This window comes from Desmodus rotundus, chromosome 9, assembly GCF_022682495.2.
Source record: "Desmodus rotundus isolate HL8 chromosome 9, HLdesRot8A.1, whole genome shotgun sequence".
Taxonomy (NCBI): Eukaryota; Metazoa; Chordata; class Mammalia; order Chiroptera; family Phyllostomidae; genus Desmodus; species Desmodus rotundus.
Window position 1 is genome coordinate 15,650,399 of NC_071395.1, and position 14,471 is coordinate 15,664,869.

General features: G+C 43.3%; 1 protein-coding gene across 3 annotated transcripts in view; it reads right to left on the bottom strand.

Annotated features, from left to right (window-relative positions):
* Nucleotides 1–14,471, bottom strand: part of SLC10A7 (solute carrier family 10 member 7) — a 195,069-nt gene that overhangs the window by 51,045 nt on the left and 129,553 nt on the right. For all 3 annotated transcript variants that reach the window (XM_024568981.3, XM_053930614.1, XM_024568980.3), the window contains one exon: nucleotides 3,481–3,516. In XM_024568981.3, coding sequence (XP_024424749.2) covers nucleotides 3,481–3,516 — 36 coding nt within the window. The remainder of the gene's footprint in view (nucleotides 1–3,480; nucleotides 3,517–14,471) is intronic.

Sequence of the window (14,471 nt, forward strand, 5' to 3'; positions counted from 1 at the left end):
TGGAGTGTGGGTAGGATAAGGTGAGGTTTAATTTTTAAGATATGTAATATTACAGAATACTTATGTGCCAATAGAAACGGTCCAGTAGGGATAGGAAATTTGATTAGAGACAGGGAATATAGGAGAAAGAGGGAAATCTGTGTGACTCACATTGTTAAATAAGAAATAAGACACGACATCACTGGAAGGGCTGGCCTTAGATGGGAGTAAAGACAATTTATAGATAGAAACAGGAGGACGTGAAGAATATAAACCCAGGAAGGTGGGATTTTGTAAAATTTCTCTGACTGATCCTAATTTCCTTATTACCTAAATTCCTTTCTGCATCAGCTGAGATGAAAGAAGAGAAGAAGCACTGGAGAACTGAGAGGCAAGAAGGTGTGAAGTAATTTTCTAGAAAGTGGGAATGTGAATTAATTGGGGGAAAGCAGTAGGACTGTCTGGCCCACTTCCAGTTAGTTGTGAAGAATTTCAGATGAGACTGGGATAGGGTATGCCCCGGCGTGTTCAGGTACATATAGAAAGTTGTGGAGTTGGATTTAAGCAGGCTTGGAATTTTGCAGGCAAATATGAAGCAGTAAGAGATGAGGAGGTTGCTTGTTGATGGTGTATGCAATGAAGTGATTGTAATGATGGACCATGAGATCTAGCCTAGGTAGGATGGGATGGGAGGGTACGAAGGGGGTGAAGGTAGGGTGGGTTAGAGGCATTGTTAAGGTGATAAGGTAAGTAAATTGGCCATTCTAGCAAGTTGAAAGAATTTTAATTTGGGGAATAAGTCACAAAGATCAAAGCTACTGGTAAGAGAACACATTTGAAAACAGAATTGTAGAAGGATGCAGTCACTGGCAGTAACAAGGTCAAGGGTCTGACAATGGTGGTATTGGCCGAAGTGCATTGTAAGGCAATCTTATTGGAGAAGAAGTCAAGAAGTCAGAGGCCAGGCCACCAGGAGGATCAACTGTGTGAACACTGAGAATATTGAGAATCAGGGGACTGTGGAGAAGAAGACAATGGGTGCTCACATTTTCTCAACTCCTAGAGAGTGACCTAGGGTTCTTCTGATAATTACGCAAGGAGCAGTGGCAGGGAGTGCAGGAGTATTGGCGATAACCTTCAAAGGAATCAGAGGACTGTATGGAGAAGTCATGGAAAATGATCTGAAATTGGTAATGAGGTGCAAGACAGACACCCTCACTCTATTTAAAGGCTCAGTGATAGGAAAGTCGCCTGCAGTAGAAACATGAATCAGAAGATGGGTTTCAGTTGGACCAAGACAGAAAAGGGGACATTCTGAGCAGAGGTTAATAATACAGGGAACGAAGATTCCGTCAACGAAAGTGGCCTTTACTAGCTATCGCAACTGAATATCCAAGCATTTCCATTTTCAAAATATGATTTAAAAAAAGACCATTCAATTTTCAGGTGTTGTTTTAGAGTCTTTGCCTCCTGTAATATTATAACACCACAAACGCAGTGGCTTAAAACAGGGGAAGTATATTGTTTCACAGTTCTGGAAGCTATTAAGTCTGCAATCAATAAGGCCATGCTCCCTGTGAGATCTGCAGGGGAGAATCCTTCCTCATCTGGTCTAGCTTCTGAAGTGTGCCAGCCACCCTTGGCGTTCCTCGACTTAGAGACACATCACTCTCTTCTCTGCTCCCACCACGACATGCCATTCTCCCTGTGTGTCTCTGAGTTCTCTTCTCGAAAGGACACCAGTCATATTGGAGTAAGGGCCCACTCTACATCAGTATGACCTCATCTTAACTAATTACCTCTGCAATGACCCTATTTTCAAATAAGGTCACATTCTGGGGTACTTGGGGTTAGATCTTCTACTTATCTTTTTGAGGGACACAACTTGACCCATAACAGGGTGTTGATAAAAAAAAAAACCCTGTATCTTTTATGATATGTGTTCATATTTCAAGTTGCTTGGGTTTTTGCCCTGCTTAGTAAATGAGGCTGGTAACCTAAGTATTTCAGCAAAGCCCATTGTTTGTAAAATAGATAACAACATAAAGAGGCAAAACCTGCTATACACTGTGCATGTCATTTAAAGTCATTTTCTCATGGGAGAAAACCTAGGCTGTACAGCCACGTACACTTTCTAGGTCCCTGGCTCTATCTGGTCCTCTGACCCACTGCAGTGGGGACCTCAGCCTGGCCCACACCCTGTGTGTGTAGAGCACTGCTCCCGGGAAACTGTGAACCCAGGTCTCGGAAACAAGACCCAGGGACAATCCCAGTTCCTTGCGTCTAGTAAGCAGTGAGGTATATGCCAAGCCTAGCATTTCAAACAAATGCAAATCAATATTCACTTTAGTTTCAAGCAGATTCACTGCAAATTCTGAATTGGTGAAGTCCAGATGAATGACGTTTGTCATGTTGAGGGAAATCATCTGATTGCTTGACTCTTGTTCCCTTGTCAGAATGAAGCTAGCATTTCAGGAGGGGAAGAAAGGCTGGGGCTTCGTCCTTAAAGGTAATGTCTTTCATGAATGATGCAGAACCCAACTGTTTAGTAGTACATCCCTCCCTCTCCACTTCCTACACAGCTTGTAAGAAATGAAGTCCCTCACTCTGCTACTCTAATTGAATTCCAGCTTGGGTAATTACACCATAATTAAATAAATTTCCCCCATAGTTTTAACTCACTGACAAATAGTGCTACTTAAACAGCTACATTTCACTCCCAGAAACGCATCCCCACTCCATTTCAATGATGGGTGCAGTGATTTATATCTGGGTGATGTGTATGAAAAATGCACAGTTCACAACGTATTTTAGGTATCACTCATGGTTACATATGCTTTTCTCAGCATGGGATAACATTAATTTCTATTATAATTTTTCATCTAATTTCTCATATGCTTAGTACCCAGAGAAATAAGACAGTTAATTAGCACTCTTATTTTCTGAACAATTTTTTGTTTAGTTAACAGGTAGCCTGTATCTTATATTTCAAAAGCACATTTCATTATCCCTGGGAGGCAGATTGGGGTAGGTGGTACTGTTTCCCATTCTCCAGATGAAAAAAGTGAGGCAGTTTTCACCAAAGTGAGGAAGCCAGTGATTATCAGCCTTGGGACATAAGTTTCCTCTGGTTCCCAGGTCCAAGGCTCTTTCTATCAAATACTGGGTCACTTGCAATCACTTTAGTTTTACTAACGAGAAAATAAAGAGCTGCACATTTGTGACCTATGTCCCAGGTCACTAATTTGTAACAATAATGGTTTAGCCGGCAGCTGGAGGCTTCATGACTGGGTCCTGTTGCTGGCCTTGGACCATGAGATGACAGAGATCCTTTGGGCCCACATGGTATCACTAGGTACAGCTCAACTAGAAGAACAGTTCAAAATGGGACGCAAAGGCATGCAAAGGATTCAAATTTCAATTTTATCTCAGCGGCCCTTTCTTCAAGGGTTGTAGAGGGCTTTTAATAAAAGATATGAGAGACGATGTGAAAATACTCACAAACAGCAGCAGAAGCAGGGGTGTTACAATGATGCCCTGAAAGAAATAAAGGAGATGAAGGTCATTTATCAGCATGGAAATCAGGACACTTGCTTTGCCATTTTAAACTCTGATGCATGGAAATGCTTATCCTTTGCACTTGCGTTTAATAAAACTTGGGAGATAAAGAAGAGGGAGCCCCAATCTTGGCTCCCCCCACCATAACGCCTTAGCACCTCTATTACAGTTATTCATATGCGGCAGCTTTAAAACTACAACCACCAATCTTCCTTAAACTCTCCTTCCCTTTGTGAAACTTAAGTTGCCTTCCATGTTGCATATGTATCACTAGGGTGGGAGCTGGCAAGCTTTCTTACTCCAAGGCTTTCCACTCGAACTTGGATAAAGTGCCTCTTTTCAAGGGAAGACAGGTGGTTCAGTCCCAGTTGGGGTCCTCTCCTGAGCAAAGACCACATCAGTTGTGATGAATGAGATGTCGTGATTTTTTAATGCGAACCAATCTCCCCTAGGAAATGAGCTGGGATCTCAAAACTCATTTCACTTGATTAGACTCCATGTCTCCATGGTGGAAGGCAAGCCTTTCATCTAATTCGGTCACATAGGACCACCTCAGTCCCTCTGCCTCCCCTAGGCAGGAAGGAGCAAAAGATTTGTTTTCTGAGATGACAAGGAACAGTTTGAGGCTGTTGTTGATGAGGCAGGAAACAAACTTTTAGGTTTCTTGGAGGTAAATCTTTTAAAGTGGGTGCCTGAGTTGGGAGTTGACAGGTTTCGGTGTAGAGCAGGAGACGATGATTTGCCCTTCAGTTCTTCCTTTTTCTTGCCACACTCCATTATGATTTATACAAGAAAAAGTATTTCCTGTTTTTATTAATGAATTATATGAGGAATTTTACAATTGCAAAGAGTCTGTGTGCGTGTGTATGTGAGAGAGAATAAGACAGACAGACAGACAGACAGCGTGGACTCTTGCCAGGATCTATGTACAGTATCACACTTCATTACTTTCGGGAAAAGGTCCTTTAGGAAGTCCTTTATCATTACAGTTACTAAATTCATTTGGATGTGGCCCAAGAGGGACTGGCTTACTTTATATGTGAACATTGCTCTTATGAGTTTCTTGGGAATATACTCATGTGAATATTCACACACAGGCTTGTTTTGTTGTTAAATAATAGAATAAATGCTTCTTTGTTATGCAAACTTTTGCAATGGACAACAGGAATATAACACGTTAATTTGTGCCATATTTTTAATCTATTTATTAAAACATGCATTGTGGCTTTTCAACTCCATTGGTGTCTATGAAACAGGTTCTCATCAGCACATTTAGGGGAGCTAAATGTGCAAAATGCCAAAATAACTTATAAGAGTTATTGTCTCTTAATGACATGGGATATATTTAGACCTTAGCAGGAACCCCAAACTTTACAAGGCCACGTGGAAACAAAAATATCTGGCTGTTTCAGTCTATGTGGGAGCCACCTGATTTCAAGTCAATTTGTTTAAACGTTTATTGAACATCCACTTATATGCCAGGCACTGTTCCATGAATTACATGAATCAGTGGAAACTGAACCAGCAGAAAGGGGATAAGGCTATTCTAGGAAGAGGGAAGGGCATCCACAAAAGTATAAAAGTTGGGTAGCATGGGAAGTCAAGTATAAAACGAGGAATCAGAGAGCAGATCACCAGAGGCTTTGCAGGCCAGGACAGGGGGTTTGGAGTTGAGCTCTCAGCGATGGCAGGCTGCTGAAGAACTTAACGCGAGGGTATAACAAGCTGGTCAACAATTTGGTGTATGGAAAATGGATTTGACTTAGTTCACTACCTAACCAGTTTCACCTTTGTTATCTATCAAGTCACATAAATTCAGATTAACAAAATAGAAACTGACTTTAATGTTAACTTTGGAATCTCAATAACACTAATAATGTATATTATCTGTGAAAGGGTAAGGATTTTCACCCAGGAAGAAGGCTGAGCCTCATCACCACTCTGGGGACATCTGTCTTGTATTTGAGGAATGAAGTCACACAGGTTTCACATATAGTACATAGGATCCCATGTTCTTCCCAGTCCCCACTTATTCTCCCTAGCGAGGGCGGCGTAGTATTAATGATAGTAGCAATGCCAACACTACCAGTGGTATTTTGTTTCAGCACTTTTATGCATATTTTAAAATTTGACCCTCCCCTCTTGAAGGAGTTAAGTTATAAATAAGCCACATTTTACAGATGAGGAAACGGGGGTTCAGAAAAGCCAACCAGCCTGCCCGAAGTCACCTCGAGTATAAATAGCAAAGCCTGGACTCGAGCCTGCTTTGTATGACTGCAAATCCAGAACCGACTCCAGTAAACCCCTCGTCCTGGGTAGCAGATCTCGGTGCAGCCTTCTAGAGTTCTGCTCAGGCACATATGTAGTGATTAGCTGCTGTATGACCTTGGTCTCAAGTTGACAACCAATCCTTAAAGAGGACCTTATGCTTGAAGGAGGAACTCTGGGAGCTGCAGGTTTTCCTGCCTGAATATTTCAAGTGTATAGTCACCAACGCACAGCAGTCTCTTTGCAGTTCTTCCAAGGACTTGCGATATTTGTTCCTAAAATGGTAAAAATTTCCTAGCCAATAGGATGCATTTTCTAACTCTGGATTCAAGATTCTTCATTATTTTCTCAAAAATGGCTATTCAAGTTCATTAACTAAGAATGAATTGTTACATAATGCCGAGACTTGCTTTGCAGTTGTATTAGGACATGAGTCAGCCCCAATGCCATTAATCCCGACAAGATCTCCATAATTATGTTTCGGTGAAGTCATTAGAGTTAATACTAAAATAGTAACAGCTAACACTTACTGCATACTTATGTCAGATGATGTGCTGAGGACCGAATGCATGTTACCTTACATAATCTTCACAACAACCCCATGAGCCAGGTACTAGTATTTCTCCAGCCATTAGGGAAGGAAACTGGGACTCAGAGACACTGAGTGAAATAAAAGAGACAGTGCTGGAAATCCAATCTCTAGCTTCCCGACTCCGGAGCCTGGGGTCCTGAATGGTATAAATAACATCTCTGCAATCTTATTCTGTTTCCTCAGGGTTACATTTAAGAGTGAACCATAGAGGAGCTTTAAACTCAGTACATCTTTTTGACGACATGGCACAAATTGAGAAATAAGCCTTTGCATGGCATGGCTGATACATTTTTTTAAAATCAGGTTTTTGCAAATATCAGTGATAAAAAAGGTGGCCTAAAAATTTAAACTGTAACAGCAACAATCATTGGAAGGTGGAAAGTCAAATAAACATATGATTCTCTCTCAGGCTCTAAAGGTTCAATTTGATTCCTTCTTCCTCGCTTCCCGAAGCAAATTCTATACAAATGGCTAAAACCAACAGGTCGTGGATGAGCACTTCTAGTAAAAGATACTACCCCCCTCCTTGCGGATTCAAGGTCAAGACGTAGTTTTAGCATCCTTGCGGCTGGGATGGCGCGGTAAGCTTTCGGACTGCGACACCTGAAGACGTCATGTCACAAAGTGATGGGCTTTGATCGCCTCTTAGAAAACCTTCAGAAAATCCATTTACACCTCTGATGTGAATGACTGGGTGAATATATTCCAATGACTTTAGTGGAGAGGGAGAAGTGTCAGATCTGAGATGCTGGGACTTGGTCACATTAAAACACCCACCAAACCCTTCCCCCCAAATAACAAGAACAACAACAGAACTGTGAATGCACTTCTCTCAACAGCAGGAATTGTAAACAAAGGCAAAACTGAAGTGAATCGTAACTTTCTGTTTGGTAGAAAATGTTATCAAGAGGTTCTGCTGCAGCGGCCATGGCGATGACACAGAACGAAAACCGACTCCTCAGGCCTTCTCTCCCGGGCATTGAAAGTTATGCCTTGGGAGGGGGGCTCTGCAGTTTTTCATGAACTCCACTTTTGCAGAGTGACAGAACCTCAGTAGTGCAAGGGATCTCAGACCTACCCTGGTCCAGCCCTCACGTGACGTGTGATGCCCTTTGCCTGTGTCCCTCCCTTGCTCTGTGTGGGTGTGACGGCTGTCCCATTGCAGAGATCTCCAGGGGAAGACCGTGTTTTTTGATCGTCAGGCAGCACACACTGCTCTCCTGGCTGACGCTCTTTGACGAGGAGGAAGCTCTTTCTTCTACTGATGCCAAACCCCTTCCCCTGCTGCCCTGTCTCCTCCTCCAAGCCACACAGGGCTGTCTTACTCTCTCCTTCCCTGTGATGGCCTTTCTTTTAAAATTTTATTTTTCAATTGCAGTTGACTTTCAATATAATTTTATATTAGTTTCAGGTGTTCGGCATAGCGCCACGACAACCATATAATATACAAAGGGACCTCCCTGCTCATTCAAGTACCCACCTGGCACCACGCATAGTTTTACATAGGAAAACTATCAGTTTGTACTTCTTGATCCCCTCTCCTCAGCACCAGCCCCCTCTCTGGCAACAGTCTGATCTCTGTATCTGTGAGTCTGTTTCTGTTTTGTTTTTTCTTTTTTTTTTTTTTGGTTCTTTAGATAGTCCTTTAAATGCTGCTTTTCAATGGTGTAAATAAAATCTCTGCACTCTAAAACTGTACTGTATTTTTCAGGGCTACGTTTAAGAATAACGGTGCAGTGAGCCTTTGGGTGCCCACACTAAGTCTTCTCCAGGCTGAAAGTCCCGGCCCTCCCACCGTTCCTCCTGGGGAGGGCGCTGAGCCTTCTCTTAGACATTAGCTCATCCAGCACTCGCTTAATAAAAACTGACCAAAACTTGGAAATAAGGCCAAAACAGGACTGCAAGCCCTTTCATTGTCATCCTGGAGCATGGTCTAAGAGGCCAGGCCAAGGATTATTTACCGCATTTTGCTGTGTATAACGAGCAATTTTTTTGCCCAAATTTTTGAAGGAAAAATAAGGATGCACATTATACACTGGTAGTGCCTGAAATACCTTGTATCTGTTCTTGTGTTTTGTAATTATGTGTTACATAAAATTTCTTGTACCATAATATGTTTGAAAATAAATGCTGTTTCCTTTATAATACAAAAAACAAGTATCTAAATATAAACAAAGAAAATATTGAATTAAAAAATTAAAACAAAAGATTTTTTTCCTGTAAGTTTGGGCCAAAAATGTGGGTACACATTATACATGGCAAAATACAGTAATTACCTAGAGGGATATACATTTCTTTGACTTGTATTTACTATTGATTAGGGCCCAGACTGTGAAATTTCATGTTAATGTACAAAGTTTTGCCGTGTTAGGATAGAAATGATTTCTGTTTAGTAGCAGAAGCAACCACAGAAGTCTCTGTAGGCCACACTGACCTGGTGTGCCCTTCTGGTGGACTAGGTGACCCATTTCTACCATCCCCTTGAAACCGGCTTCACTTGGCCATCCTGCTGGTCCCGCCACTATTCAGTTAAACGAATGTTGGACATGTGTTCATTCTGTATTTGTGAGAAAGCCATGTTTCCAACTTTTGAAAGTTATACTTTGACAATTCCTTTACTCTGAACCTTGTATTTACATTCAGTGCTAAGATCTGGTTGAATGAGAAGATTAATGCTAACCAAAACCCCAGGTTGTCTTTGCATTTTGTCCTGTGGTCAGTGTATAATGGTATCTTAAAAAGTTGGAGAAAAGTTTTTCCTCAAGATTGAAATCATGTCAAACCAGTATGTAATGAGTGAGATCATCCACACAGCCTAAGCCATAAATTAGGAAGGGTGGTATAGGGTCTTTTGGAGACCCCTAAAATGAAACAGAACGATCAGGGTATATGGGCTTCGGAGAACATGCCCTGATAAACATGGACGCCAAAATATATCAAGTAAACTTCATGGAAGAAAGAAGGACCCTAGGGAAGGGTAGTTGGGAAGAAAGTGGTGGGTGATTGCAGGGTGAGGGCCTCTTCCCCTTCCTCTGTCTGTATTTTCCTCTTCAAAACTGGGCCCTCACAGAGTGAGTCCCGGACATCCCCAAATTGAGCGTTTGTCAGCACAAATACGGCTCTGCCAGGCACAGAGGAGCTGACCGAGTTTCTGCTTATGTACCAGGCGCCGTGCACGGCAGTAAAGACAGCTGCCTCAGACTGCTGGAGCTAGGTAACACCCGCCCCCGAAAACATCCCGTCAATTCTCTCTAGTCTTGGTCTGTGCTTGCCATGAAAACGCTGAATGATACTTTTGTTTTCCAAGGTGGATTTCCGATAGGCAGAGGATGCCCTGAGCAGCTCACACCATTTCCCAGGACAGAACCGGAGGGGTGTGCTAATGATATGGGTCCCTGAGCCTACAAAGCTGGGACTCTCTTCCCAGACTTTGGGGGCCCCACTGCAGTCATGGAAGCTGGCCTCTCTCGGTGACATACATTGAATCAAACAAGCATTTACTGAGTGCTAACTATGTGTCAGACATCACAGGTGCTCAGGGGAAAGAATTCTAAGGTCTCCTAAGCACACAAAACTTCAGAAAAGTTTCTGTGAAGTCCTGGGGTTGTCTCTGAAAACTGTATTGTTGTTTGTTTGCTTTGTTTTAAAAGGAGAACCTTGAGGATTGTAAAGATTCATAGAGAGGAGCCAAGAGGGGGCAGGACAATAGAGATTTAGGGAAGGGACTGTACCTAGTACACCTGAGGAGGCAGCGGGAAGCAGTTCTAGTGCACGGCTGAGGGTCTGGCACTTCTTCGTTGAACAAGGAGAGAAAAGGATAGATTAGGCAGAGATGAAGATAGACGTGTATGCTTGATGCAGGAAAGTAGGAGGTACGTTCATGTAAGAGCTTCTATTTCCTATAGTAAGTACAAAGTGAAGCGTTTTACTAAAACGAGGGGCTGACAGTTTCAGAGAGAGTGGAAAGCCAGCGACTGGAAGCCTCTGCTGTGACGAGAGTGGGAGCGTCTCTAAAGCTGTGAAGGTGCTGAGGCGTTACCATGGGAGCTGGGAGCAGACATGAGGCCCCCAGGTCTGGGCCAAAGGACTTTACGACTCACAGCAGAGCCAGCAGCCTCAGCGTGATGTGGGTCTCGGGTGGCCTGGCCCTGGGCGGGCTGGTGCAGATGGGCTCAGAGAGAGGCCTGCACATATGGCGGGCTGCATCGCAGGAAGGGAATATGGAGCTTAGGGAACCCAAATCTTTTATGATGGGCAGGAAGTATGCCTGCCCTTTGCTCTGGAGGGAGATGCTATTTCTATCTTTCAAGGCTGTTCACTATATAAACATCCTTGAAAAAGTGTTTGGGAACCATGGACAGTCAGTGCCTGCTCACAAGATGTACAGACATGTGAGACACATGGAGAGTTGTCTTCTAACTGAGGAAATGTCCAGCAGATGGACCCTGTTAAAACTGGTCATCAAACATTTGAGTTAATCAAGCTCGTCATTAGTCCCTTCAAATATCATCACTGAGCCAATGTGCTTATACAAGAAAATGATAATTAGATAATCATTTTTAAATGACCCAGAAAATCTTTCTCCAAGGTGACAATGGTCCTCTAACACTCCTCGGATACTGTGGTTCAAATAAGAGTCTAACCAATTAAACTGACTTCCCACTCATAATTCTCTCTCTCATGTACACATGTCCTTTTGAAATCCAGACCCTCGCTGGGCTGAACTGTGGTTGCAGACCAGCAGCGCAGGCCGCACTTGGAAGCTTGTCGGGAGCTGCTGGGTCTCAGACCCCGCCCAGACCTACTGCATCATCATCTACACTTTCAACAAGATTTCCAGGTAATCTGCAGACTCATTAAAATCCCAAAAGGACTGATTCAGAGCCTAGAGCAGGAGCAGGCAAATGTGTTCTGTGAGGGCCGGTAATCATCCCAGGCTTTGCTGGCTACACTGCCCTTCGCAATTACTCACCTCTGCTGGCAGGAAAGCAGCCCAAGACCAGACGTAAACAAATGCTCTTAGTCAAATTTGGCCCGGGGGCTGTGGTTCAGACCTGGCTCTGAAGTATTGTTTTGGATTAGCAATTATATTTAAATAAGAAATGTTAGTTTAACAAACTTTTATTTGTAGTGACTTGGTTTCTAGTGAATGCCTGCTGGCTTCTAAACATCAATCTGTTCCTTTGTAACTGCTTATAACACCACTTCTTAGTTACCCATTCTTCAATTTTTCTCTGACCGAAAACAAATTACCAGTTAATAGTGTGTAAAATCTGCTTTCTTCCTCTTGTTGATAACTTGCAGTAACATTTGCACATGCCCAGCTGCTGATTCTACTCCTTTTCTTTAAGAATTGTTGGAGACAGCCATTCAGCAATCTCAAAGGTGAGTTTTCTCGGGACCCTACGAGGTGATTTGTCTGGGCCAGTGGATGGAGTCTGCTTATCTTGAGTCTCCTTTCCTTTTGCCGATATTGACTATTTCTAGTCTGAAGATGGTTCTCTCTGCCAAAGATGATGGAAGCAAAGGGAAGCATCCGTGGGGAGGGGACATTAAGGTTGCTGAGGAGCGGGCAGAATGTAGGGAATTCAGGCAACTGATACCCAAAGCCCTGTGAGAGAAAAAGGGTAAATGCAAGACCATGGAAGAGGAATAGTGTGTATGTTACTAACCAGAGCTAATACACCAACACGTTACAGCAGAAAAGCAGGGTTGAAACTCGTGATTGCTCTTACTACTTTTTAACTGAGAAAGTGAATCTTTTCAGACTATGTAAGCCCATAGACCTGCATTAAAACTATTAACAATTGTTTTTTCTATCCAGATTAAGCGTGATAAGAGCAATTTGAAACTTGATGAAAGCCCAAAGCAAGACTGATACGGGATTTTTCTGTATTTTCTAAGAATCTTTCACATAAATATCTTCTAAGTTTATAGATTGAACATGCAGTAAATAATTTTCCAAAGAAGCTTCTTAAGAATGTTTATCTGTAGAGTACTTATGAGACCAGAGAGGCAGCGAAAGGAATTAAGGCAAAATTTCTTTTTTGGTGACATAGCTCTTATGGCTGAGGAAATATTTCCCAGGGTTCATTTCTGCCCCCAGGTCTCCACTGTGGGCACATGGCTACAAGCCAATATGTTGCCATTTTCTTTTCCCTGGGAATACACGTGGCAGGCTATCAAGGATCGTTAGTAGTACAACAAACATCATACACAGGAAGCAAGGCTCTCTTAAAATGTCAGGAGAGTGGTTCCACACAACCCAACCCAATGGCCAGCCAAGGTTCCCAGCGCATGAATCTTGTACACAGAAGCTTGTAGTGTTTCTTGCTTCACAATCATTGCTTCAGTGATACCAAACACCACAGCCCTAACGATAGCCCATATTTACTAAGGTGTATTATATACCAGGAACTGTACTACATGCTTTGCACACATTATCTAGTTTAAAATTCCAATAAGCCAGGTTATCCCAATTTCATAGTTGAGAAAAGAGAGGCTTAGAGCCCTTGGCTAAGCTGCAGGAGTGCCAGGAGCAGAACCCTGGCCAAAGGAACAAAAACAAAAATTGAGAGGTCAAGAGATGGTCCAAGGGGAAGAAAAGTTGTTAGGGAAAAAAAAAAAAAGAGAGAGAGCAAAGGAGGAAGTAGGAAACTTAAAAAGACATTCAGGAAATGGATTGTAGGAAATCAATACAAAACACGTAATATAAATTTAAAGCAGGGTCAAAGATCACAAGACAATCTGCCAGTGGTGTAGGAATGCATGAAAAGGATGCACCAAGTAACTCGCTCAGGCCACTGGGTTATTATTACTGCGTATGTGTTACCGGCTGGCCGAAAGATTTGATGCGTGTCTGACATTTTTCTCATTGATGCCTGTAACAGATTGGCTCCTGGCACACAGTAGGCACTCACTAAATGTTCTGCTGCACAGATGAATGCATGAAGCTGTGCCCACAGATATCTCCCTCGGGGAGCAGCACAGGCTTTGATGAGAAACGCACATTTTCGGAAATGCTTTAAAACCCTTACGTCTGTAATAATGATGAGACGAGCTGGCATTTACTGAATGCCTTCTCTGTTGTGGCTCAGGGATTGTCCTGTGCTCTTCATCCTTTCGGCACGCTTGGGAGAAAGGTGCCATTGTGATTCCCACTTCACAGAGGAGAAAACTGAGGGGTGCGGTCAGAAGAATTACACAAAATCCCTGCGCGCCCAGCGGCAGAACGCGAAGCAGGCCGCGCAGCCTGGCTCGGAGTCCCTGGTCTCCTCACCAGCGAGTGTGTGCGCAGAAGGGACGAGCTCTTTGCGGATTCAGACACACCAGAGAATTCCAGCCGAACGGGATTTAGGGATAATTTGTCACCTCGCTTTACAAACCGCCACGCTGAGGCCCGAGGAAGAGGCCTCTCGCACAGCTGCCAGGCAGTGCAGACGCGAAGACGCGCACAGTGTCTCCAATTCCCAGCCCGGCTCCTCATTTCTGACCCCGCCCTGCCTCGCGTGAACCGGAGGAGTAGAGCAAAACTCACACATGAAGACCTGAAAGCTATTACTTAGCACTGTAACTTGTCATATGGATAAAGCAAAAAGAAAAAAAAATGACATAGATAATAAAATTAGAACAGACTATAGAAGTGTTTTTTTGTGTGACTTTTTAAGAAAATCAAATCATGAAACAGGTGCTCCCTTCCCCACAAAAAGGCTCCTGAATTGTCAGCAAGGCCACGGGGGAAAGTGGTGCAAACCTCGCAGAAGCAGGGCAGAGCTGCGCGAGAGCGAGGGGGGCGGAGGGGGTCGCGGAGGAGACAGAAGGGCAGCGAGGGAAGGAGGTTTGCGGGAGATTAGGGGCCGGGGTGTTTCATGTAGGCCTCTAGATGTCAAATAAACTTCTGGAAAATTGTAAAATGATTTTCTTGTAGATAAGACATTCAAAGCAATGCTTTAATCAAAGCCAGTGTTCAAACTGCTAACAGACCCTTACCATACACAAGCAACAAAGGAAAACACGCAGACTCGCACACACTGGACGCGGCGAAGGCTGGCACGGCGAAGGGCTCCTGCACGGG